Source organism: Hippopotamus amphibius, chromosome 13 (assembly GCF_030028045.1).
Source record: "Hippopotamus amphibius kiboko isolate mHipAmp2 chromosome 13, mHipAmp2.hap2, whole genome shotgun sequence".
In the NCBI taxonomy this organism is placed as follows: Eukaryota; Metazoa; Chordata; class Mammalia; order Artiodactyla; family Hippopotamidae; genus Hippopotamus; species Hippopotamus amphibius.
In genome coordinates this window covers 100,176,009-100,201,167 of record NC_080198.1, presented here as the reverse complement: position 1 = coordinate 100,201,167, position 25,159 = coordinate 100,176,009, and the positions used below count along the sequence as shown (strand labels likewise).

General features: G+C 48.6%; 1 protein-coding gene across 3 annotated transcripts in view; it reads left to right on the top strand.

The window, feature by feature from the left end:
- The window catches only part of AFAP1 (actin filament associated protein 1), a 155,119-nt gene that overhangs the window by 87,077 nt on the left and 42,883 nt on the right, over positions 1-25,159 (top strand). For all 3 annotated transcript variants that reach the window (XM_057705777.1, XM_057705779.1, XM_057705778.1), the window contains 5 exons: positions 91-302; positions 2,306-2,485; positions 14,377-14,472; positions 17,247-17,328; positions 23,568-23,717. In XM_057705777.1, coding sequence (XP_057561760.1) covers positions 91-302; positions 2,306-2,485; positions 14,377-14,472; positions 17,247-17,328; positions 23,568-23,717 — 720 coding nt within the window. The remainder of the gene's footprint in view (positions 1-90; positions 303-2,305; positions 2,486-14,376; positions 14,473-17,246; positions 17,329-23,567; positions 23,718-25,159) is intronic.

Sequence of the window (25,159 nt, the reverse complement as noted above, 5' to 3'; positions counted from 1 at the left end):
ATACAGTAACGTACCCTGGAGCCCACCGGTCGTCCTCAAGATAAGGTTTCTGTAACTAGGTTTTTTACTTGTATTTCTTGCTTTTGACAGATTATGACTCGGATGCAATGAGTAGCTCTTATGAGTCGTACGATGAGGAGGAGGAGGATGGAAAGGGGAAGAAAACGCGGCACCAGTGGCCCTCGGAGGAGGCCTCCATGGACCTGGTGAAGGACGCCAAGATCTGTGCCTTCCTGCTGCGGAAGAAGCGCTTCGGGCAGTGGACCAAGCTGCTCTGCGTCATCAAAGACACCAAACTACTGGTAAAGCCTTGCGACTTGGTTGCTCTTGCATAGAGCTGGTAAGATGTGGTCAGCCGTCTGAGCGGGTGGAATGTGTACCCAGGCGGCGGCGTTAACCTCGGTGGAGGGGAGAGGGAGCAGCGGTCAGGGGCCGCCGGCCCATGACAGGCCGTCAGCGAGCCTGGCCGAGGCCACCATGGCTTCAGTGCTGTTGGTTTCGTCAGCCCCGCTGAAGCAACCAGCGGGCAAAACCACCCCCAGCTCGGGCCAGCGTCTGCGGCCCGTGTCCGTGGACACACGCCCCGCGTTAACGTGCCGGAAGTCGCAGGGTGGATTTTCCCATGTGCAGTGAGTCACTGAGTTCCTCACAGCCCTGTCATCGCAGTGGGCCAGGCAGGCCAGCCGAGGTCCGGGGGAGAGTGCCCGGGAAAGGAAATTCTTTTGGAAAGCTAAGGGCTGACTCTTTTTTTTTTCTTTCCTTGTAGCTTGGAGAGGCAGAATAGGCAGATAGAGTAAGTAACAGAGGAGCGGGGGCAGGAGGACCAGACCCTTTGCTGCAGGCGTGAGTCCACCAGGGCGCCTCGTTAGGAAGCGCGTCCCCCACCAGGGACGCGCCGTCTGTCCGTCCTCCTTCTTTTAGAAACCATGGCTGGTGCTTGGAATTATGAATTTAGAGTATGTTTTTGTATTTGTTTTCCCTTCAAATTAACCTTGGGAAAAGAAGTCACTCAAAATTCTGTCATTAAAACAACCCATGAGGATGTATGGTCCTCTCTCTCACTCTCAGTGGAGCAGACAACACCCTTTTCTAACAAAGAGTCTCATCTGTGAATTAGGGGAATCTTGCTTTACTAGATTCTTAGGACATTGTATGTTTTTTAATTGATGGTTTTGTTAAAAAAAAAAAAAATTTTTTTTTAAACAGTGTAAGTACATGTTTTTTCCACATGTGTGGCCTGAATTTCTCCCAGATTTAGAGTATGCCAAAAATGATGATGCCATGGGGGAATTTTAAAGTAAGGAACAAAAAAAAAAAGATTAAAAAAGATTAATATGGTCCGTATTTACAATCTGACATAATGGCTGCAAGATGTGGATGTATTATATAAACATTTTAAAAATACACAGTCGACTCTTATGTAAAAGAGAAGTTTTAAAACACGCTGCAGGAAGCCTATGGTTGAGGTCGGGTCAGCACCTGCCAGACCCTCTGCCCCAGCCCTGGCTCCCCCCATCCTGTCTCTTCCTTCCCTCCTTCCTCATCTTCTTTTTCTTCTATCACCTACCAGGTTTCCCATCTTCCAAATTGAGATGATAACACCTACCATTTAGAGTAGTTGTGAATATTTAAGAAGAATTAATGGAAAACCACATGAAAGCACTGATGAAATGCAGAATCGTTTCATTATGAAGCTTTTTTCATTCAAAAATGACCTATGATCCAACCACCCAAATGACCCCTGTTGATGGTGAAAAAAAAATTAACAGTAATAAAAGCAAGTGCTTTCAAAGTTTAACAGGACAGAAAGCTATAAACAGAAAACAGAGCCAGCCTCTTCCCCTAAGTGTTCCCAGCCCGTCCTCCCACAGGCACCAGCACTACCAGCTTTCCTGAATGTCCTCCCAGAACCCGTTCCTTTCTGTGCCCAGGCAGCTCTCTGTGATGTGCCCAGACCCCTTCATTTCCCTCCCTTGCAGGGAGGGCTGCTGGCAGAAGCTGCCCAAGGTTGTGTCCCTTCCCAGCGGGTCTGCGTCCCATGCGATGCCTGAGTGTGAATGCCCGCCTCGTGGTACCAGCCTGCTGGCGTGGTCCAGCTCCAGAGCTCCCTCGGGGTCCGTCAGGGCCTGGTACTTGAACTGCACTGAGGCTTTGCCTCTTCCTCTGCCCAGTCCTGCTTCTCCAGCCTTCGGTCGGACCTCCAGGTGCTTCACCAGTGCTCCAGCTGTCATTGTGCCAGAGTTTTATCAGTGTTTCTGCTTGGACTTCCTTATAGCCTAACCGGGATTTCTCCTGTCCAATGCAGTGCTACAAAAGTTCCAAGGACCAGCAGCCCCAGATGGAACTGCCGCTGCAAGGCTGCCACATTACCTATATTCCGAAAGACAGCAAAAAGAAGAAGCACGAGTTGAAAATTACTCAGCAGGGCACAGACCCACTTGTTCTTGCCGTCCAGAGTAAGGAGCAGGCTGAGCAGTGGCTGAAGGTAACGCGTTGCTTTTATTTCTGAGCCATTTTCCTTCCAAACCTCTTTCTGAGATCTGTCTTATTTAATTTGTATTTTTTTCCAAGTATAGGCAAACTGTGGATTAACCTGAATCATTTCATCTTTGATAGCGGAATATTCTGATTACTTTGAGGTTAATCACTTTACATTTTGTCTTCAGAGGGCAATATGCCTCCTGTTTACAGGCTGCTTCTAGAACTTTCTCTTTTACTTTGATTTTCTGGTTTCACTTTATTGTGTCTGGATGTAGACTCTTTTTTATTTATTCTGCTTGGAATTCCCTGGGATTTTTAACTCTGTGGATTGGTATTTTTCTAACTTTTGGAAAAAATTTTCAGCCATTTCCCTTAAAATATAATGTTGCCCCATTTCCTCCTCTTTCCCAACTAATTTAAATATATTTTAGACTTTTTCACTATATTCTACTTTTATCTTCTCTTTGTGTTCTACTATCCTTTTTCCCCCTTTAGTCTGGTTGGGTTTTTCTTGTTACTTTCCGGCTCACTTTAGCTGTGTCCAGTCTGCTGTTAAGTCTGTTCTTGTTCACTGGGGTCTTCATTTTGGTTATGGTAGTTTCCAGTTATGGGATTTCTAGTTCTTTCTTTTTAGGAATGTTTGTTTGGCTTTTCTCTAACTAGCCTGTAACAGTCATGATTGTTTTGACAGTGGTTTTGGTTGAGTTTGGACCTGGTTCTGTTATCCGTTGTGCCTTTTTCTTGTTCGTGTCGTTTTGTCTTTGCGTGTGCTAGGTTATCTGATAATCATGCTGGTCATTATGTTTGGAAAAAGATTATTATAATAATTTTTAAGAACAGTTTATTGAAGTATAATTCACATATCATGCAGTTCACCCTTTTAAGATATGATTCAGTGGTTTCTATTATGTTCACAGAATTGTGCAACTCTCACCATAATCTAATTTCAGAACATTTTCATCAACCCAAGGAGAAAAGCTGTCCTCTCTATGTCGGCAGTCACTTCTCCACCCCCAGCCCCAGCCCACCACTCACCTGCTTTCTGTCCCTGTAGATTTACCCATCCTCAACATTTCATACAAACACACTCATACACTATGTGTCCTTTTGAGACTGTCTTCTTTTACTTAGTGTAATGCTTTCAAGGTTTATCCATGTTGTATACGTATCAGTATGTCATTTCTTTTTATTGCTTTTTGTGTCATTTCTAAGAAATCATCGTTTAATCCTAGGCCCTGAGATTTACACCTATATTTATTTTCTTATAATAGCTTTATAGTATTCGCTCTTAAATTTAGTCTGTGATACATTTTGATTTAATCTTTGCTTGTAGTGTGAGGTGGGGCTCCAATTTCATTCCTCTTCTTGTGGGTATCTTGTTGTCCCTGTAGAAATGACCTGATTCTTAGCACAATGCTTTCTTCTACCTGAGGGCATTTTCGTTTGCTGGTGCTACGTGCTGGAGGGGGCATTAGTCTCCAGGGTCAGGAGTTTAGTCTAATCTCAGAGCTTGAGATTTTCAGAGCCATCCAGGTGGCTTGAAGTCAGCCTGCAGTCCCTTCAAGGGCAGGCTTATATTTATTTCAGTCTTGCTCCAGGATACATTCCTTGGGGATTAAGTGCGGGGGTTTTGCCAGGGACCTCCTGCTTGGTATGCCCCTGGACCCCAACTTTTGGTCCCTATTCCACCAGAGCTGTTGCAGTGCTCCCTGGCTTCTCGTCTACCTCCTCTGGGGTGGGGCGGAGGTAGCAAAGGCAGTCACAGTTGCTAGGCTACCTCTCCAGATATCCATCTACTTCTGAATCATGGCCGGGTAATGCCACACTATGATAATAGCTTTTTCCTGCTCTTAGCAACATGCCATGTGTATTTCATCGTGCTTTCCCAGTTGTCTTTCTAGGGAGGGTTGGTCCAAACCTTCTATTCCATCATTGCCTGCAAGTACTTGCTTTGAACAGAGGGTTGGGAGGGGGTGGGAAAGCCTGATGAGACATTTTATAACAGTGGTTCTCAACATCACTAAGCATCATAGAAATGCAAGTCAAAGCCACAATGAGGTATCACCTCACACCGGTCAGAATGGCCATCATCACAAAATCTGGAAACAACAAATGCTGGAGAGGGTGTGGAGAAAATGGAACTCTCCTGCACTGTTGGTGGGAATGTAAGTTGGTACAGCCACTATGGAAACAGTTTGGGGGTTCCTTAAAAAACTAAAAGTAGAACTACCATAGGATCCAGTCATCCCACTCCTGGGCATATACCCAGAGAAAACCATAATCCCAAAAGAAACATGTACCGTAATGTTTATTGTAGCACTATTTACAATAGCCAGGACATGGAAGCAACCTAAATGCCCATCAGCAAATGAATGGATAAAGAACATGTGGCATATATATACAATGGAATATTATTTAGCTATAAAAAGGAATGAGATGGAGCTATATGTAATGAGGTGGATAGACCTAGACTCTGTCATACAGAGTGAAGTAAGTCAGAGAGAGAAAGACAAATATTGTATGCTAACTCATATATACGGAATCTAAAAATGGTACTGATGAACTCAGTGACAAGACAAAAACAAGAACAAGGACGCAGATGCAGAGAATGGACTGGAGGACACGAGGTTGGGGGGGCAGGGGGTGAAGGGGAAGCTGGGACGAAGTGAGAGAGTAGCATAGACACATATATACTACCAGCTGTAAAATAGATAGCCAGTGGGAAGTTGCTGTATAACAAAGGGAGATCAACTCGAGGATGGATGATGCCTTTGAGGACTGGGACGGGGAGGGTGGAGGAGTCGAGGGAGGGAGGGAATACGGGGATATGTGTATAAATACAGATGATTGAACTTGGTGTACCTCAAAATAAATAAATAAATAAATAAATAAATAAATAAATAAATAAATAGAAGAAGAAAAAAAGAACAATGGTTCTTATAATATGCCAGCGTCCTTTAAACCCTGAGCCTTGCTTCCCTCTTGCCCCCCAGGAAAGTATAAGGATCAGACCCTATGATGAGAACAGTGAGTTTCTGTTGGAGCAGAGCACACAGATGTGGCTTTTCTCACGTCTGTCATTTGGGAGATGGAGCAGAGCACTTTTTTCTTTTCTAAGGGGAGTCGTGTGATCAGGTGTTTCTGCTGCTGAGTTTGCTTAGCCTCCCAGGTACAGAATCTTAGTATGCGACATGTCAACCACTGCTGTTACCGAAGTACTTCCCATCATCAGTATCTCTTCATCCTCAAAACAGCTGCCTGAAAAAGTGTCACTGTCAGCCATTTCACCTTACAGGTGAGATGCCAAGTGCCAGGTAGACAAGATGACACAGGGATGGACCAGTGATGCCCCCAGGAGATGACCTCAGAATTCCCTGGCTTCATTTTCATTTTCGTTCTGCTGGGCCATCTGACAAGTTGCCATTTTCTCCTTTTTTCCCTCACGTCTAAGTTCTTAGCACCATTCCTTCCATAAGGAGGGAAAGAGTGAGGAGCCTTATTTATGATTCTGTTTTCTTCACCTGGTTCCACCCTTGGTTACCTGTATCTGGCCTTCTGCGTTTTTGTGTTTACCTGTTCCCTAGTGGAGAACCAAGAAAGGACACTGTGAAACCTAAGCTGTCTTCTCTTTTCCCTCTGTTCTCACAGTTTGCTGACTGTTTCATGCACACTAATGATTAGCTCCCTTCGTAATGATGGCTATTGGTCTAACATGAAGTCCTCTAGAGTTCACTGGGTTTTACTCTTTCATTGGGAAATAGCCTTGAGCTGACAGTGCAGCTCACAAATAGACAGTTAAAGACAAAACTTTTTCAAGAGGTCAGGAGCTGATGGAATGAAATAGCCTTACATCTTATTTCAGCAGATGTGAGATACAGATCAGAGGTGCTTACCTAATTATAGAATGATGACTCTGTCGATGAGAGCTTAATTGCAAGAACTTTTTAGCATTTGCTGATATTTCCTTAAAGAGAAGAAATTTCGGGGACTTCCCTGGAGGTCCAGTGGTAAAGAATCCACCCTCCAATGCAAGGGATGCGGGCTTGATCCCTGGTCAGTGAATGAAGATCCCACATGCCGCAGGGCGACTGGCCCACGCGCCGCAAGTACTGACCCTGCATGCATCAACTAGAGAGGCTGTGTGCCGCAAACTACAGAGCCTGCGTGCCCTGAGCCTGTGCGCCACAGCTAGAGAGAGAAACCCTGCACGCTGCAACTAGAGAGAAGCCCGCGCACCACAAGGAAAGATCCCGTGTGCTGCAGCTAAGACCCGACGCAGCCAAAAATAAATAAATAAATAAAATAAACAAATATAGAAAAATAAGTAAAAAAGAAGAAATTTCTTTAAAAGAAGTAAATACGTGGTAAATTATCATTTTCTAGAGGGTTTAAGTTGATTAATTACTCCATCTCATGTTTGTGCTTTACTTCCATTGCATGTTATAAAACAAGAACCTGGGAAGTCTTGGTTAGAAATGAAAGTCAGGTGACAAAACTAGTTTTAATCTATCAGTTACAGAGCTTTAATTTTTTAAAACCAGCAGAGACCTGAGATGTTATAATTCAGTTCCGTCCAGATGCTGTCATTAGATTGGCTGCCTTGTCAGAATCAGCTGGAAATTTAAAAAGACCAGGTTCCTAATGATTGGATTCATTCAGAACCTCAGAATTTTTGTTTTTACTTTATATCTGTTACTCTCTTTAAGATCCAAAAAGCCACGGATGTAATTGAAACATGCCTTCCCTATTAATTCTCCCTCGATTGTGTCTTTTTATTCTTTTTGAACCATTGGTAAGGGTTTTCTTATTAGTAAAGTTGTTAATCATTAAAAAATAAAATGATTAAGTATTATTAAAAAATAATCATTAAAAAAGATAAAAATTCTCTCTCCCTCTTCGAAGGTAACATTTTATCCTGCATTTGGCCTTTATTATTGTCTAGCTATGCTTTAGAGACACTTTTTACTCACAGATGTGTGTGCTCATAAGCAAGAAATGACATTTTTGTTCCTGTTCAAAATCTCCGTGTAAATGGCTTCAAACTGCACGTGTCCCGCAGCCTGCGTCTTTCGCTCGTTGATTTGCTCGCACCCTCTTACCGTGGCGGGCAGTGTTCAGTGAGTGTTCTCACGCCTGTCAGCTGGCCTTGTGTCCTGGTTTCTCCAGGGTGGAGACCGTGTATTGGAATTGCGGGGTTTGGTATGTGCACGTCGTCAGCATTGCTCGAGCCTGACAGATTGCTTTCCGGGGTTGTTTGTACAATTGTACTTCTGCCAGCAGTGGGTGAGAGCGGTCATCTTGTGTGCATCCTTTCAGAGTTTCTTTCTGCATATGCACATGAATAGAAGTGCAGATTTTAATACCCATCTCCCCACCCTCATAAAAGAGGTGCCGTGTTCTGCACCTTGTCTTTTTTTTTTTTTTAGGTTTTTTTTTTTTGCCTAAACAGAGTATCTTGGAGTTTTTTTTCCAAATTAGAGAATAGAGTACTGTGCTCGGAGAGTATTGCTGTGGTTTTGCCAGAGTTCTCACGGAGGATCACAGACAAGTTGATTGTTGATACTTTAGCTCGGAGAACCCGACTCTTGTCTGTGCTTTAAGAAAGGTCTTCCTTTTATCTTTTTTTTGGCCATACTGCCAGGCATGCAGGATCTTAGTTCCCGACCAGGGATGGAACCCGCGCCCCTGCAGTGCAAGAGTCTTGGCCACTGAACCCCCAGGGACGTCCCAGGGGAGGTCCTTGGTATTCACCCAGGAACCTCCCCTTTGTTCCTTCCTGAATAAGGTTCTCCATGTAGTATCATTATTTCCCTTCACCCTAAAGAAGTTACTAAAATGAAATTATTTCTTATAGAGCAGGCCTTCTGGACATAACTCCTTTCAGCTTTGACTGGAAATGTGTTTATTTCGCCGTCACTTTTGCTGAGACGTTAGCCATCACGTGTATCAGTTGTGCCTTTGAATGTGATGTGTCGTTTCTGTTTTCATGGCTCCCTTTAAGATTTTGCTTTTTTAATCTCTGGTTTTCATCCGTTGACTGTGAGGTGTCTGGGTGTAGCTCTGTAGGTTTGTATCTTTCTCAGTGTTTGTTGAGCTGTTTTTTGTTCTTTGGGTCGATGTCTTTCATCAGTTCTGACATTTTTGGGCCATTATCTCTTCAAACATTTTTCTGCCTCCCTTTAGTCTCCTCTCCTTTTAAAATTCCATTCGTGTATGTTAGCTCATTGGAAAGAACCCATGGACTTTGGATACTCTGTTCTGTTTCTCTTCCCTCTTCTGTGTGTTTCAGTTTGGGTGGATACTTTAGATGTACCCCTCCTCAAGTTTACTGGTCCTTTCCTCCTCTGTGTCTAGTGTGCTTTTAATAAAAGCCCATGTAATGAATTATTCTTTGTGATATCCCATTTTTTCATTTCTAGCATTTTTCTTTTGCTTTCAAAAAAAATAGTTTCCATCTCTCTTCTGAAATTCCCTATCTGTTCACACGTTGTATGCCTCTTTCATGATCTGTTTTGACCTCCTATCATAGTTATTTTAAAGTCTTGTGTAGTTCTAATATTTAGGTCATCTCATCTTTAGAACTGCTTCTATTGAAGCAGTTATTTTCTGCATACAAAATTTAAATGGTCATATTTACTGGTAGTTAAAACCTGAAACGTCCCTCTTTCTCTCAGTGTTTCTTGCCTTCAAGACTGAGTCTCTGATTAATCTATAGATTAATTATCTTCTTTAACGGTACCTTCTGATGGGCAGAAATTGTAAAATCTGAAATCCAGCATATCCATATTTACTTCTGCAGTCAGTGGTTTTTGCATCCTGCCCCCAAATTTTTAGCATATTCCAGGTCAGCAGAATAGAACCTGTGTTTTCTTCCAGAAGTTTTCTGGCTATGTCTTTGCATCTTGGTGTCTGACTCAGACATACTGGCTTTCACGCACAGGATGAGCTGTAGGAGTCAAGCGTCATTTTCTTGCACGTGCGTAGTCGGTTGTTTTAGGACCATCAAAGTGACCTTAATTGCCTCGATTGGAAGTCAGTTGACTGTATTATGTGTGGGTCCTTTTCTGGGCTTCTTGTTCTGCTTCACTAGTCTGTGTGTCCTCATGTCAATGCCACGGTGTCTTGATCACTACAGCTTTAGAGAGAGCCCTGAAATCAGCTAGTAGGTGGCTTCCAGCCTTGTTCTGTTTTTTTTCTAAATGATTACAAACTTTGAAATCATAGTTTTATGTGTAAGAAGTCACTGCTGCCGTCATGGTTTTTTTCATTTCACCTTGTCAAGGCCACGTCTTTATAACTGAAGTAGATTCTTTTTCTTACATTAAAGAACTATCATAAAAGAAACAACCCTGTGTATCTTGATGGGAGCGGGTTGGAGTGACAGAAGATGGAATGAAAAGTCTAGAAATCTGGAGTATATCCTGAGAATGCCTTAACTCATGATGACATTTTCAGTCCGCAGACTCTTTCCTGTTCAGCTGTCAAGTGGACAGAATACTGATCAGGATGGTCAAAAAGCTGGAATGAGAAAGTTATATAAACATGCTCTTAGAACTGTAATAAACAGTTAAAATGTGTGACCACCTCTTAGGATTCCTTCTGTGAAAACTCTTAACAACGCTCTAACATGAATTGCTTTCTAAAGCAGATGCCAAGTCTTTAATTCCTATAAACTCCTTTTCTCCCAGATTGTCCCAAACCCATCATCCATTTAGTATTTCGCAATGTGGCTTCGGTGGAACAATTAAAGACCAAAATTTTCAGTAAGCGACACGTACGCCTCTGCCAGGTATGAGAACCCTGGGGCCTGTGTTTGGCCAGTACAGGACTTGACAGACACTTCTTCAAGGACTGCTGCCGGATTTGTTTCTGTCCTTTGGTCTGCAGCTTCCATTACCAGCAGCTCCTGCCAGAGTTGACTCTGTGTGTGTGTGTGTGTGTGTGTGTGTGTGTATAGATGCTGAAAACATGAGCCATCTTGCTGGGGTCACTCAGAAGACAAGAGCCAATATTCCCAGAAACGGAGTGGTCAGGTTTCCTTAAAAAATGTGCTGAGATTGTGTTTCTGGAGATGACGGCTCAAGTTGAAAGCAAACAAAAGTACCACAGAACATATAACAATTTGTTTTCTGAAGGATTTGTGATTCTGAGTTTGGACCCAGTTCTCTTAAATACTTCCTGAACTTCTCACAGAACGTGTCTCTTTCAAAAGAAATATATTAATACAGAAACCTCATTTGCAGCTATGTAAGAAATGGGGTGAAAAGCCCTTTATTTACGACTCCCGAATGAACTCTGCAGGGACAATATGGCAGTAAACAGCGATCAGAGAAGAAAGACATTTTCATGAAGACAAACTGAAATAATCCAACCGTTTGATGAAACCCGTGGCTTCTCTCATTGCTCTTCTCAGCAGCGCCTTTCTCTGTACCTGGGACGTAATTACTGTTATTAAATAGTCTCACGATGCTGGGATACCATGAGTGACCGCCCGGCCCCAGGTGTGCTGGGTCTCCTGTGTCTACCGCATCCACCTCAATCTGTTGTCTTCACGAGGAATTTAAGTTCTAGGAGGGGAAACTGACAGGGAAGACAGGGCGGGGGGGGGGCTCTGCGGACAGTGCTGTAAGCGTGCAGGTGCGATGACGCGTGTTGGCTTCATCAGGAGGGCGATTGCCCCACGTGGGTGGGCACGGATGGCTCCGTCACCCCCCCCCGGCTTCAGAGATTCCTCAGTTCCCCAGCTTTTGTTTGCTGGAGAAAAAGGACCTGATATGGGACAAGGGCGAGTGGAGGGGACAGTCCCGTGGCCAGGAGAGTGGGAGGAGGTTAGCGAGGCTGGGGCGTGTGGGTGCTGCAGGCATGGCTTTTAGCAGATGCTTTTTTCCTTTCTCTCTCTTATTTTTTAAAACGTCCCCACTCCGTGAGGATTTTAGGAATCTGCAGGAGGACTTTGTCACCAGGCTTGACGTATCTCATGTGATGGCCTAGTCTCTTTGCTTCTGTTTTTCATTCACACCTTTTTTTTTTTTTCTCACAGGGAATTTCAAGTCCAGTTTATCTCTTCATTCCCTCCTCTTTTTTTCTTTCATCAAACTTTTTTTTTAGTCGCTGTCATGTGCTGGGCATGGGGACTAGTAGCCTAGGCAAGGCGGAGCCCCTTCTGTGCAAATGAGCCCCGCCTGATAGACGAAGTAGACCTGCAGGTCCAGGATGCCCGTGACCAGGGCCGGAGCACAGCGCGTGGCCCGAGGAGGGGCAGCCACACCGTGTCCCACGCGGGAGGGTCAGAGCAGGCTTCCCGGTCACAGGACACCCAGGCCGCTCTGCAACAACGAGTCCCATTCAGCCCAGAGGGGAGCACACCTTCTCTAGCAGACACCTGCGGTCTGGCCGGAGCGCCCTAGATCCTTCCCCCTTTGGAAAAAGAAAAAGGAGAAAGAAAAAAGACAACTGTGTTTTGCATAAAAGCTTTTGCCAGGGATAGGTTTCTACAGGTTGTGTTCCGTGGGGTTTAGCCTTTTAGTGTGAAATGAGGACCTGGAGACTGTCAGGAGTGTGGGTACCACTGAACACATCATCGTGTATGTACGGCTCTGACTGCGGGAAGAGAGCACACGTTGGCATCCTCGTTGAGCTGTCACGGTGGGCGTCGCTTTCGCGTGTTCTGGGCGGGGACGGAGGCTCACAGCCTGGGTGGCTCAGCCGTGCACCTGGAGTCTGTGGTGGGACTGGGGTTTCAACCCTAGCTCCTGTCGGATGCGAAAGCCCAGGAGTTTTCCATTGTGTGATATTCTTTCCCAAAAGGGGAGAAAAGTCTCCTCCTTAGATCAGATGAAAGTGTGCCTTGTCAGCTGAAGGTCTGATACACATGGGGGAGGTGAGAAAATGAAGACCTGCTGCAAAATCAGTAGCTGCGAAATCAGCATGAAATCGCAAAACTGAGGGAACCTTTTCTGCTCAGAGACATTCAGGAGGCCCAGGTCACCAGGTTGGGGTTACCTTTGCTTATGTTTTCACATCTCAGACTCAACAAGGAGAAAAGCATTGCAGCAAGCAATCTGGGTTTCTTCTTTTCCTATTTTCCTGCCTTAGTCTCCAATGTGGACCTCACTCCATTGCTTTTTCATAAAGCAGCTGAGAAGCAGGATGGCTGGAAACGCTGTCCTGGCCTCCTGTCAGTTCCTGGCTCCCGTCCCAATCCCAGAGCAAGCTGAGAGCAAGCCAGGGAAGCTGGAGTGTCCGCTGAGATCGTATTGCAAAGTTACTACACAGAACACAGATAGCTGGGGCTTTGGCATTGCCTGGGGTTTTTTTTTGTTGTTGTTTTTTGGTTTTTTTTCTTTTGCTCAGAAGGCACTTGGGTTGAACTCAGATTGCAGCTTAGTTCCAAAAAGAAGAGAAGACATTTTGAAAGCTTTGCCTGCTAGCTGTTCATTCACAAGAGTGTAAGTTGCATCAGCCCAGGAGCTTGTCTGTCTTGTTTGCTGGGTGCCCCCAGGGATCAGAACCACGCCCAGCTCCTTGCAGGAGCCCAGGAAGGGTGGACGGGACCGTGGGTGGCTGTGATCACCAGTAGTGCCGCAAGATGGTCTTCACACCCGCGGGTCTGGGCCGGGACCCTTTTCTGAGGTCTTAGCATAAACCGTTTGGGTGCTGATGTGATGCTGAAGCTGGTGACAGCAGCCACTGTGTCTTCAGTGTTCACGTGCAGATGCTGGCCCAGGTGTCTTGCGTATGGGGTAACGGCTTCTCTTCATTCAACCATAAATACAAGGCAGGTCGTGTTGACATGCCTTCCTTTGCTAGTGCGGATGCTGAGGTCAGAGCAGTGACCACTCTCAGCCTGTACGGATGTGCTTGCCTCACAGAGCAGCCAGAAAGGCGCCTTCTTAGACTCCTGCTGCACCAGCCTTCCTGCGTCCTCCCCTGCTTCTCTAGAACCCAGTGCCCCTCCTATCTCTGCAGAGTCCTTCCTCTGCTCATCTCCTCCTTAGGTGTCCCCTCCGGCCATGCCCACCCCCTCCCAGGCCCTCCGCCTCCCTCACAGAGACACCCCTCCAGGCATCATCTCCCGGCGCCATCTCTCTCAGCTCCCTCCCTCCTGCTCCCTGCTCCTCGGCGGCACTCTCCTCATGTGCTTCCGGCTTCCCTGTCCCTGTCCATTGCAGCGTGGACTCTTCCAGCCGCTTCTCTCCTTGGGCTCCATGCCGTGGACTGACCGGCTCGAGGTCTTCTCCTGAATCTCCATCCTGCTGTCTCACCTGCCCCCCGCCCCCCGGTGACTTATCCCATCCACGGCTGTGAGCCTCAGCCTGTGGACCGTGACTGCCCGGCTCCTGCCGGCCTCTCCCGCCCAACTGCAGACACACGGCACTCCGGGTTTTCCGTAAGTTCTTCACATCCACTGAGGGGCCTTTGCACCTTGTCCCTCTGCCTAGAACCCTTTCCACTGGTTCTTCTCATGACCACGTCCTTCTGGCCATTTAGCTCAGCTGGCAGCTTACGTGTCATCCCGGGAAGGCCTCTCTTGATCTAAATCAGCCACCCCTTTCTGTTAAAGACCATCTTCTATTCTTTGTAGCGCTGACTGCTGTCTTACCTCCATTTTTTTGGTGGTACTCATTGTTTACTGTGGTATCTAACTTTTACCAGAGTGGAAGCCCCATGAGGGCAGGACTCTCATGTATACTGTTCCCTTCGGTATCCCAGAACCTCTGTCGGTACCAGGATGGGATAGACGTTTGGTGAATGAGTGAAAGAGTGAACAAACGAGTGCCTGGCATCCTGGAGCTTGAATCCAGATGCCTCTGACCCCTTGGCTTTTCCTCCGGCACCTGCTGCCTCTGCTTGGACCCTTGTGTAAGTGTCTCTGCCCTTGTGCACTCACCGCAGGTGGTCAGAGAGATCTACAGCGGCTGCAGTGGGCCAGCAGACTCGGAGTGTCTTCCCCCCTCGAGCTCCCCGGTGCACAAGGCAGAACTGGAGAAGGTAAGGGACGTGTTTCTTTCTAGGAATTAACCTTAGGGTTGATTTAGGCCTTCCTCGAAGTTTTCATAACACTTCTGAGAATTTCAGCACTTCTAGCTGGGAAAAAAAAAAAAGGGAAAAAAATAAAGCACCCCTGCTTCCTCTTTGCCTGCTCTGTTCAAAGCTCGAGTTCGCTGTGTTACCGACGGCGTGGTTTGTTGAATTCTTCCCGGCTGTAGGTGCAGGAATGGGTGTAAAGGCGCCACAGGACTCGAGGTGGCCAAGGTCACTGGCTGTTACACGGCAGCATGAGATCCGCAGGTGCTTCATCAGTGCACCTTCCCAGAGGCTTACTCCCGACAGACGGGTCATGCATCCTGTCCTCTGCTCTGTGCGCGGGTCCTCTGTGCACGCAGCAGGCGGCAGGGCTGCCCTTCCTGCCAGGGCGTGTGAACCCGCCACCGTGCGCTCTCTCCCTGATCTGATCCCACTCTGTTGGCCTATCTGTGTGAGGGGCTCGTTTCCGTGGAGATCCCTGGCTTCCTGCCCCCCGTGTTCTGTTGGTAGGCTCTGTCCCAGGAACTTTCTGAGCTCTCCCTGTTTGACTCCCACCCACCAGGGAACAGACCCTTTTTGTCTATTGTTTTAGTTAGGGTTCGCCAGAAAAACAGAACCAGTGGGGTGTGTATGTATGTGCACACAGATTTTATATATATTATAAAATATGTATAAAATCGCCATATAAAAATAAAATTCTACATATGAAATTATATACATACTGAGAGATTTATTATGAGGAATTGGCTCACATGGTTATGGAGACAGGCGGGTCCAATATCTTGTGGGCCCTCAGGCTGGAGACCCGGGAGAGCCAGTGGTGCAGGTGAAGGCTTCTGGAGAACTACCCCCCCCCCCGCCCCACCCTTGGGAGGCCCATTTTTTATCTTTTCTATTCAGGCCTTCAGCTGCTCTGGTGAGCCCCACCCACGTTACAGAGGGCAACCTGCTTACTCGAAGTTCGCCAATTTGAATGTTACTTTCATCCTCAAACACCCTCCAAGCTGACATGTAACATTAACCTCACACCCCTCACCCTGGTATTGTGAGATAGCAGGCCTATGTCTCTCTTTTTCCTGATGACGGAACTGATACCTACTCCCTGTGGAAAGTTTAGAAAGTGGAGAAACAGAAATAGGGTGAGTGACGTCACTCGTGAGAGCATAGGGCAGGCACCTCCTCTCAAAGCTCGGTGTGTTTTTAAATGAGTTTTTTTCTATTCATGTGTTTCTTTTATAGTCTGGATAATCTGATGCATGAAATTTCTTATGCTGCTTTTTCCTTTTTTTTTTTAAGCTACCTTTATATTATTAGCAGTTTTCCAGGTTTTTGAAGACACATAACATGCAACAAGCATGTTTGCATTTTTATCACCTGAGTAATATCAGGTTCATATGACTCTACTATCATTTATATCCCCCCCCCACCTAGGCTCTTTTTTTTTTTTTATCTTTTTTGAGTTGTGTGAAATAACCTGACATTTCTGTGACATCTTTGCTGCTTCTCTGACTGTTACCTGAGAATAGATTCCTAAAAGCTGAATTACTAGACCAAAAGATAGGATTTTTTTAAGCGTTTGATTCATGTGCTAAGCAAGTTACTTTCCAGAAAGTTTGATCCTGTTCTGGTCCTCATCAGCGGTAGGTCAGGGTTCCTCTTTCACCCACTCACTGGGGACTTGGTGGTTGGTTCTCTTTTACTCTCTTGGTTTCTGAAGCTGTACTATTGGTGCCTGGCTGCACCTGCTGACCAGGGATGCGTCCTGGCCAAAGAGCTGGGCTTTCGGTCCTTCTACCACTGGAACGTGGCACCTACTAGGGTCCCCCTAAAGCCATAATGCCTTCCCTGCGGCCCTTCCTGGCACCCCTGAGGTTTGCTGGCACCTGCCGGCCATCCTGGCTCAGCACTGCCTGGACCTCTTACCACGAGGTGAGCACCGTGTCCCTGTGTCCTGGTATCATCCGGGTATTTTGAGTGTCTCCCCGATGGCCAGTCTCTGTGGGCCTGAGGAGGGGCGTTGAGAGCCATCTCCTCCTCTGTGACTCCACGGGGTCTCTGGATGGAACGGAAGGGGCTGTGCTCAGAATGGTGTCTCTTCTCCTGGTGGGAGCCTGGAGTCCTAATTATGCTCCTCAGATCCAGGTATGAGGACTGACGTAATTGCAGGTGCCCCCGTGCCCTCTGCTGGTTTGGATCGTAGCTTGTCTCTCTGTGTATGCTCTGAGCCTGCTGTCAGGAGCCGATGCTTGGCTGTTGCCCAGTTAGTGCTGCGTGCCGGGAGGAAGTTACATGAATGGTGTGGGCTCTGTTTCTGGAAGGGTCGTGTGGCTTGGTGAGGGGAATGTTCTATGTAATCCTGACATGGGGTCGGCCAAAAAGCTCCTTCGGGTTCTTCTGTCACATTGTATGGAAAAACCCGCACGACGTGTTGGGCCAGTCCAATATTTTTTTCAAAATTATTTGCAAGAAAATGTGATTTGATTGAAACAGGCTTGATACCATAGCATGTGTTCGTATAACCTCAGCGAGTGTTTTCTCTTTTCTTTTGAAGTTTGTAAAGCTCTTGTAGCAAACCAATCGGAGAGTCCGTGTCATGGCTGAGCCCTGACTGTCTCCAGATTATTTGGAGCACAGCCCACGTTTCCTTTCACTGTTGAGATAACGGTTGATTCATCCGTGATACACCGCTTGGCCCGTGTGGCCACGGTGAGAATCACTTCATCTTTTTATCCTCACAGAAACTGTCTTCAGAGAGACCCAGCTCAGACGGGGAGGGTGTTGCAGAAAATGGAATTGCTATGTGTAACGGAAAAGAACAAGGTGAGTTCTGCTCCTGCCCAAAATATATAAAGCAAAAAAAAGCACCCCAAAAGAAAAACACGGCAGCCAGGTCTGTAAACCCCGATCATGCGGAACGTGTCCTTGTTCATTCGGTTGTGCAGATGTCGTCATTGTGCGTTACTCTGGCAGAAAAACAGAGAAACCCCTTTGGTTAATACGATCTCTCCAGGTCTTCATTTCAGTCCTGCCAAACCTTGGCCTAGGTTTTCTCCTATTGTCTTGATATGTTCCTTGAATGTATTTTTTTTTTTTTCTTTTTCCGCCGCTCTGCGAGACTTGCAGGATTTTAGTTCCCCAACCAGGGATGGATTGAACCTGGACCCTGGCAGTGAAAGTGCCGAGTCCTGACCACTGGACCAGCAGGGAATCCCCCTGGGTGTATTTTGATTTATGACTCAGAGCAGGTTATTTCCTTACCTGGCTTATCACTGAGACAGCTTTGCGGGGTGGGGGGCAGGGGGTGCCAGCATCTTGCTGGGAGATGTGATTTTCAGGGAAAAAGAGCTTTGGGTGATGAGACTGGACACCCACGTGCCCATCCCAGCGCAGCCTCTGCTGGAGAATGAGATCTTGAGCAAGTGTTTCCTCTTGGATGAGCCTCACCTTCCGCCTTTTTAAAATGAGACCAGACTCGCAGATGTCTGATCTTTTTAAAAGATTGTCTGAAAATGTCTATCTCACCTTCATTAAAAAAATTTTTGTAATAGTAAAATACAGATTACATGAAACGTACCATCTTAACCATTTTTAAGCCCAGTTCAGCAGCACGAAGTAGCTTCACCGTGTCGTGCGCCCGTCACATGTGCCTCGAGCGCTCTTTTCAGCTTGAAAACTGCCTCTCTGTCCCCAGGAAACACGAGCGCCCCATTCTCCACCCCACCCCCACCCCCGCCCCCCGCAGTCGCTGTTCTACTTCCTGTCTCTGTCATTGGTGATTTCTCTAGGAACCTCATGTAAATGGAGTAATACAGTATTTTTGTGACTGGCTGATGTCACCTATTTCACTTGGCACGATGTCCTCAGGGTTCGTCCACGTAGCACGTGACAGGATTCCCTTCCTTTCTAAGGCTGAATAGTATTCCCCGTGTGGGTGGACCACTTTCGTTTATCCAGTCATCCACTGACGGGCACGTGGGTCGCTTCCACCTCTTGGCTCTTGTGAATCATGCCGCTGTGGACATGGGGGTGCAAGTATCGAATTCTTTTTCTTTTTAAGTCAGCTTTATAAAGGTGTAAATTACATATAGTCAGATTCGCCCTTTTTGGTGCACAGTTCCTGCGCAAACACGTGCACGTAACCTTCATCACAATGGAGATGTAGAACATTTCTAGCGCCCCAAAATGTTCCCTGGCAACCACTGGCCTGTGGAATCACACGGGGTGCAGCCTTCTGGGTCTGGCTTCTCTCACTCGGTGAAATGCATTTGGGGTGGGTCAGTAGCCTGTTCCTTTTCTAGGCTGAGAGGATTCCAGTGTGGATGGACCAGTTAGGGTTCCATTCCCCGACTGAAGAGCAACTGGGTTGTTCCCAGGTTTACGAGTAAAGCTGTCGTGGACACCTACAGACCGGGTTTTGGGTGCACGTGTTTTCGTTTCTCTCGGCTGATCCTGCGGAGTGGGGCTCTGTGGTCACAGGCATTCACACGCCTTCTCCCCAGCCTTGTACTGTCATCTTTGTTTTGTTTTGTTCTTTTGACTTTGGCCATCTTAATAGGTGTGTAGTGCTGTGTCATTGTGCCTTTATCACGCATTTCCCTGTGACTAACAGTGTCGGATGTGTTTTAATGTGCTTTTTTGGCCACCCGTGCATCATCTTTAGGGAAATGTCTGTTAAAATCTTTTGCCCGTATTCTTACTGGATTTTTGTCCTTACTGACTTCTGAGAATTCTTTATCCATTCTGCACGCAAGTCCTTTTTCAGATGTCTTTTGCGCTCATCTTGTCCCGGTCTATGGCTTGACTTCTAGTTTCCTTCGCAGTGTGTGGGGTTTGTGGGTGGTGGGGAAGCGTCCCCTGTGCAAGGCCAGCAGCCTCTGTGCTTCCCAGGCGAGCAGTTCTGTGCCCCTGGCTCACCTGCACTCTGTCACTGTGGGGGGTGGCGCAGACGTCTTTGCTCAGAGAGACGCTGAGGTCTCCTGGCCTTAAACCAAGCAGCAGTCCAGGCCAGTAAGAATCGTGGCGCCTAAATCATCGGGGCTGTTGTGATATTTCAAGGTCACGGCAGAGGGTCATGACCTCTGCCTGGGCCCATGTGATTTTCTAGCTCGGTCGTATCTGAGTGTAATTTTAGTTCTTCCCATCGGAAGCCACTCCGTGGAAGGTATCATCTGTGTCTTCACAGGGCACATTATGTGTAATCACAGCCAGGAAAGCTATCTTTAAGTTTTGCCCTGAAATAGAACAACATACAATCTCAGGGTTCCTGCTCAGACGCCGAGGCCCGGTGGGCGTGGCGTTGGCTGGTCTCTCGTTTGCGATTTCCTGTCCCAGTGTCCCGCACGGAATTAGGTTCTACAGAATGATGTATGTGTCTAGATACACAGGTAAGTGAGTATGTCTGCATCTGAGATTCTTCTGTTTCCTTGTAGCAGGAGCAGCCTCTGTGCTTTGTAGAGGTGAGCTTGGTCCAGACACTTTTTGCCTGGCATGGTGCTTGGCCTGTAGTCGCCCCCCAGTGAAGAGTCATGGAAGGAAGCCAATCGCTTAAATACAGCCTGACCATCTACCTTAGCTTTTATCCTTGCTGCGCACTCTTGACTAATTTGCAGTTGAGAAATTCCAGTAAAGCTCCCTCAATCCCAGCCATGTCATGACTCAGGCAGATTTCTCTGCTGGCTGTGTGGAGGAAAACCCGAACTCCTGCAGCTTCTCCCAAATGTTAGACTCTCCACTGACCATGGACAGGATCCAGACTCTGTGACAAGGCAGGGACTCTAACACTCCGCTTTCTTCTTCACGGTGTTGGGCCCTGGCGTGTAATGAGTGTGTGATTTTGGGTGAATTAGTAGAGTTGCTACTGATACTGCAGCTGACGTGAGGAAAGAGAACTGAGTCCCTGGGGCTGATCTGTGTGGAAGAGACAGTTGTCCCCAGCTAGCGTTGCACGTGTGTACCATTTAATCACGGGCTAATGGGTCTGTCGGTAGACTTAGTAAATGAATAGTAGTCCAATGATATTCCTCCCACCTGCCTAAATACCAAAACACCTAGACTCCCATTCATGTGGGATAAGAGAGAACTGTCTGGGTTTATGACATTTATGGCTTTAAACATGCTGAGAATGAGCTCTGCTTCAGTGTCCGCCAGCACCCCCTCCACCCTCACGTTGACAGTGATGCCATTTGGACTCTGCAGCCTTTCTGCTCTATAACATCAGTGAGAGTTCTGAATTTTTAGGTTGTTCATAATTCTATTATATGTGCTAAATTTTGCCTTTTGTTTAATGGTTTGTGGTTTCTTTCTCACTTTCCTACACACTTTGGCTTTTTCTTCCAAGGATGGCCTCACTTCTGCCTTTGCAAAAGATTAATCCGTGGTCATTCAAGGAATTAAAAGTCTTTATTATGTCTTTTCTTTGTAGCCAGAGTCCAGCAAGTACTCTCCCAACAGAAGCAAGTCCTAGTAAAACTGGAAGTAAATCTAACAACCCACTCTGTCACTCACCACTTTGAGGTGCAGGGAAGGACTGATTCGTGCTCCCGAGCTTTGCAGAAGGTGCAGTGCCTTCCAGGCACTGATTGCGGTCGCTGAGAGGATCTTCTTTTTAAGCTTAGCTTGAGTGGGACTCTGGTTAAAGATCATCTTCAGGCTCTTTAGAAACAGCTAAGCGGGGTCACCCACTGCTGCTGTCACTTTGGGTTTGGTTGAACTGAAATCAGTGATACAGGTTTCCAACCTCAGACACGTGTCTGATGGCAACTGGGGAGGAGATGTGCCTGCAGACCAAGAGATTTAAGTGGATTCTTGGTGCTTTATTTTACAAGGGATTGTGTGTGGTGGGAGAGTGTCAGCAGGGCGTCAGAGTGACAGTGCCACGTTCTGTGTTTCTAATATGACGTGATTTGTTTAAAATAACACAGAAGTGCTCGCATTAGTCAGCTCAGGCTGCCGTAACAAGATACCACACAGACTGGGCAGCTTAAACAACAGAAGTTTATTTCTCACGGTTCTGGAGGCCAGAAGCCCGCGATCAGGGTGCCGTCAGTGTCGGGGGCTGCTGAGGGTCCCTTCCCGGCTTGCAGACGGCCACCCCCTCACTGTGTCCTCACGTGGCCTTTCCCCGTGAGGACACCAGTCCTGTCGGATCAGGGCCCCACCCTTAAGGCCTCATTTAACCTTCAGTGCTTCCTTGGGGGCCCCATGTCCAAAACAGCCACGCCGAGGGTTAGGGCCTCAACATGTGAGTTCAGGGGAGATGCGGACATTCAGTCCGTAGCACTGCCCACCCCGAGATTGAGCGCGGCTTCTTTTTAAGCATAACGTAGCACCTCCTGCCTCAGGCCTTGTTAGCTGTCATTTCTTTCTAGAGGAAATAAGGGTCGAAGCACAGTGACTGGTCTCACGGGACCTCCCTGAGGCCGGGGTGGGGGTGCGGGGGGGATGAGGCGCTGCAGAGCCCAGATGAGGCAGGGCCGGGCGCGGGCGGATGCCACGGTGGCCTCGTTCCCGTGGGGCGGGTGGCGGAGTGGAACCAGAGGAGGTGACAGCTTCCCCACCCCCACCGAGAGGGCTGATGTGGAGGGGGGGTGGGGAGTGCGTTTGCTTTCAGAGGGCGGGCGTAGGAATTAGGTCCATAGTGTATGACCTCACGTCCCAGAATCCTCCTCCTCTGAGATTGCCTTGTGTGATGTTTGTGAGTATTCTGTGTCCGTGGGCAGACGGGCAGGGAAGGAATTCTTGACTTTCATTCCATTTTCAAGAGGGTCTGTGCCACCCTCTGGGTTACAGACAGAGGGGTGAGGGGTCACCCGGAGAGGACGGGGGAGGGGCTCTTGGGGTCTCGGGGGTTCAGGTGATGGTGTCTGGACTTGATGCTGTGGGTCCCTCCGGGGCCCTCCCAGCCCATTCACCCTGCGCGAGGCTGTTCTTGACCCACCTGGAGGCTCAGTGTCCTGCGAGACCCTTGGCTGCAGCGCCAGGCACGGAACAGCCCTCAGGTGACGGCTCCCCTCCCCAGAGGTGCTCTGGCGGGGAGGGTCTTGTCCATCAGTCCGGGCACATCCTCGGCGTCCACTCTGGTTCTGTGCCTGGTCCCCAGCCCTGTGGTTGTTTCGGAGGTCGTGGACAAAGCCCGCGGGGGCTGGAGAGAGAGCGGATGGCCGCCCTGGGTCAGGCACCGGATAGCGGCCGGCGGCTGGCCCTCAGTCTGCCGGGGGTCCCAGGACGGTGGTCAGCTGGGCATGTAGGGCCTCACGCGTGGCTGCCGCCTCTCGGGCCCTGCCCGCCTCCCTCCCCTTCATCGCTTACCAAACTGTGGGTTCAGAGCTGCCAGACCGTCTGCTTTCCCAGAGGAAGCCAGAAGTCGCCTTTATATAAAACATTTAAGAGTTTTATGCATACGATTTAGTGCTGCAGGCCAAACAGGACACACGGGGCTGGGATGCAGGCTGCTGGTCTCATAGCTGAGGATGGGGCAGAATCCCGTGTGAGTCTGACAGGTCAGTGAGGGGCTGGGGAGGCTCGCTGAGGACACCTGTCCCCCCCCCCCCCGCCCCCTTCACCCGCGGGACCCCTCCCCGTGCCGGCCAGGATGCGGCTGCGCGAGCCTGCCTTCTGTTTCTAGACGTGTCCAGCTCCTTCCAGCGTCACAGGCTCTGCGTTAGCTGATGCTCTTCCTGCCTGCACGGCTCTTCCCTCGGGTTTCTGCACAGATGCTGCCTTGTGCTGGTACTTAGCGCCTCTGCTTCCTGACCGCCCGGTCACTCTACACTTAACCCTGCTTTAGGTCTGCAGAGGCCTTGCCATCATCCGACCTCCTCCAGAGGTGTGTGCGGGGATGTGTGTGTGTGTGCTCAGCCTGCGGTGGTGCACAGGCTTCCCGGAGCGCCTGTTTTCTGCTGTGTTCTCTACTGTCTAGACCAATACCTGCACACAGCAGGTGCTCAATAAGTGGACATTTGGGGAAAGAAAACTGGCCACGAAGCGTGCTGTATCTTGATGTTTTTTCAATTAAAGTTTATCGTTGAAACATGCTTTTTTGCTGTCATCTTTCTTCACAGTTAAGAGGAAAAAGAGTTCCAAATCAGAGGCCAAAGGAACTGTGTCTAAAGTCACTGGGAAGAAAATCACCAAGATCATCGGTTTGGGAAAGAAAAAGCCATCGACGGATGAACAGACCTCCTCAGCGGAGGAAGACGTGCCTACTTGTGGTAAGAGGGGGTGGAGGGGTGGGGGGCTTGCCACGTCCAGCGTGCAGAGACTCTGCGGGGAGAGCGCTGCGTCGCGCTCCGGAGTCCCGCTGATTGGGTTCTCTCGCGTGGCGCTTGCCATCGGTTACGTGGTGGGGAATGCATGCGCCTGTGCTGCTGGTCGGTGAAAGCCTCGCGGGGGTTGAGGTGATCTCTGAGCTTCTTTCAAGATGAAAAACAAATTCTCCCTTTGATCCCGTGAGGTTCTTCCAGATTCCTCTCAAGTGTCTTTAGGGGGAAACGTTCCCCTGGGGCGGTCGGCCAGCGAAGGAGGCGGGGTAGGGTGTGTAAGGACACTCACGGAGCCCCCAGCAGCCCCCTCCCTCGGCCTGACGTCACACAGCTCACCGTTCCGGGGAGGCTCCGCTTCTCAAACGTCCCTTTCAGATCCTGTCTGGCCGGCGGACCCCTCCCTTCCTCAGTACGTGTTCTCTGAGCAGCTGCAGTTTCGGGGCCGGGGCAGCGCAGGGGCGGAGATGGTGGTGAGCAAACAGCTCCTGCTGTCCCACCTGCCCGGTCGAGCGGCGGAGGGTTGGCCTGAAGCAGCGAGTCACAGAGCGGAACGCGTGGGGACTGACTGGTCAGGAACACACGGGGAAACGAGAGGCAACGGGAGGGTCTGGCCAGAATGGGATTGAGATGGAGCGACCTCAGGGACCACCCCCTGGAGAAGCGAGACTGGGCAGGCGGCGCGTTTCCTAGGCAGCCGCCTTTCTGAGACCCATGCGACTCTTCTAAGGAGAGACGCTTTAGAGGCTGAAAGATGGATGTTTACCTTTTAAGAAAATTAAGAATGGGCTGTACTTGACCTTGTGGACCGCAGGGCACATCTACGCCAGTCCCGTAATGCCTTTTATATGTGCCTACCCTTTCTACCTCTCTCTCTCTCTCTTTTCCTCTCTCGTTGAGCATCTGTTCTGTCCTGGTGTTGGCTTATTTGGGGGTTGCCGAAAGATACAGCATTTAGATGCTGCCCATAAGGGCCTAAGTGGGGCCTGAATTCATTCAGCCGACATCACGTCCCAGGGTGTGGCTTGTGCTGGAAGGAGGATGGGAGCTCGGAGCTGTGTTGGTCGGGAGCGGGGTAGATTGCGGAGTGTGGCGCAGGTAGACTTGGGGTGGGGGGGCGTCCTGAGGGGAGGGCAGGGTGGATGCGCAGCTCCCTTCTGGCTTTCACAGGCATGGTCCTAGGAAGTCGTGATAGACTTTTGGTGACACAGTAACCCCCCTGGGTGGTTGTGCGGAAGTGCTTGTGGGGCGGAAGATGGCCAGGCAGGCAGTGGTGAGGCCTTGCAGGGTTGAGGGGTCATCCCGGAGAGGCCCCCCGCCCCGTGAAGTGGCTGCCCGTGGGTTGAGCTGGGAGGGGAAGTGGTGACCCCAGCAGGAGGCCGGGGGTCTGGGAG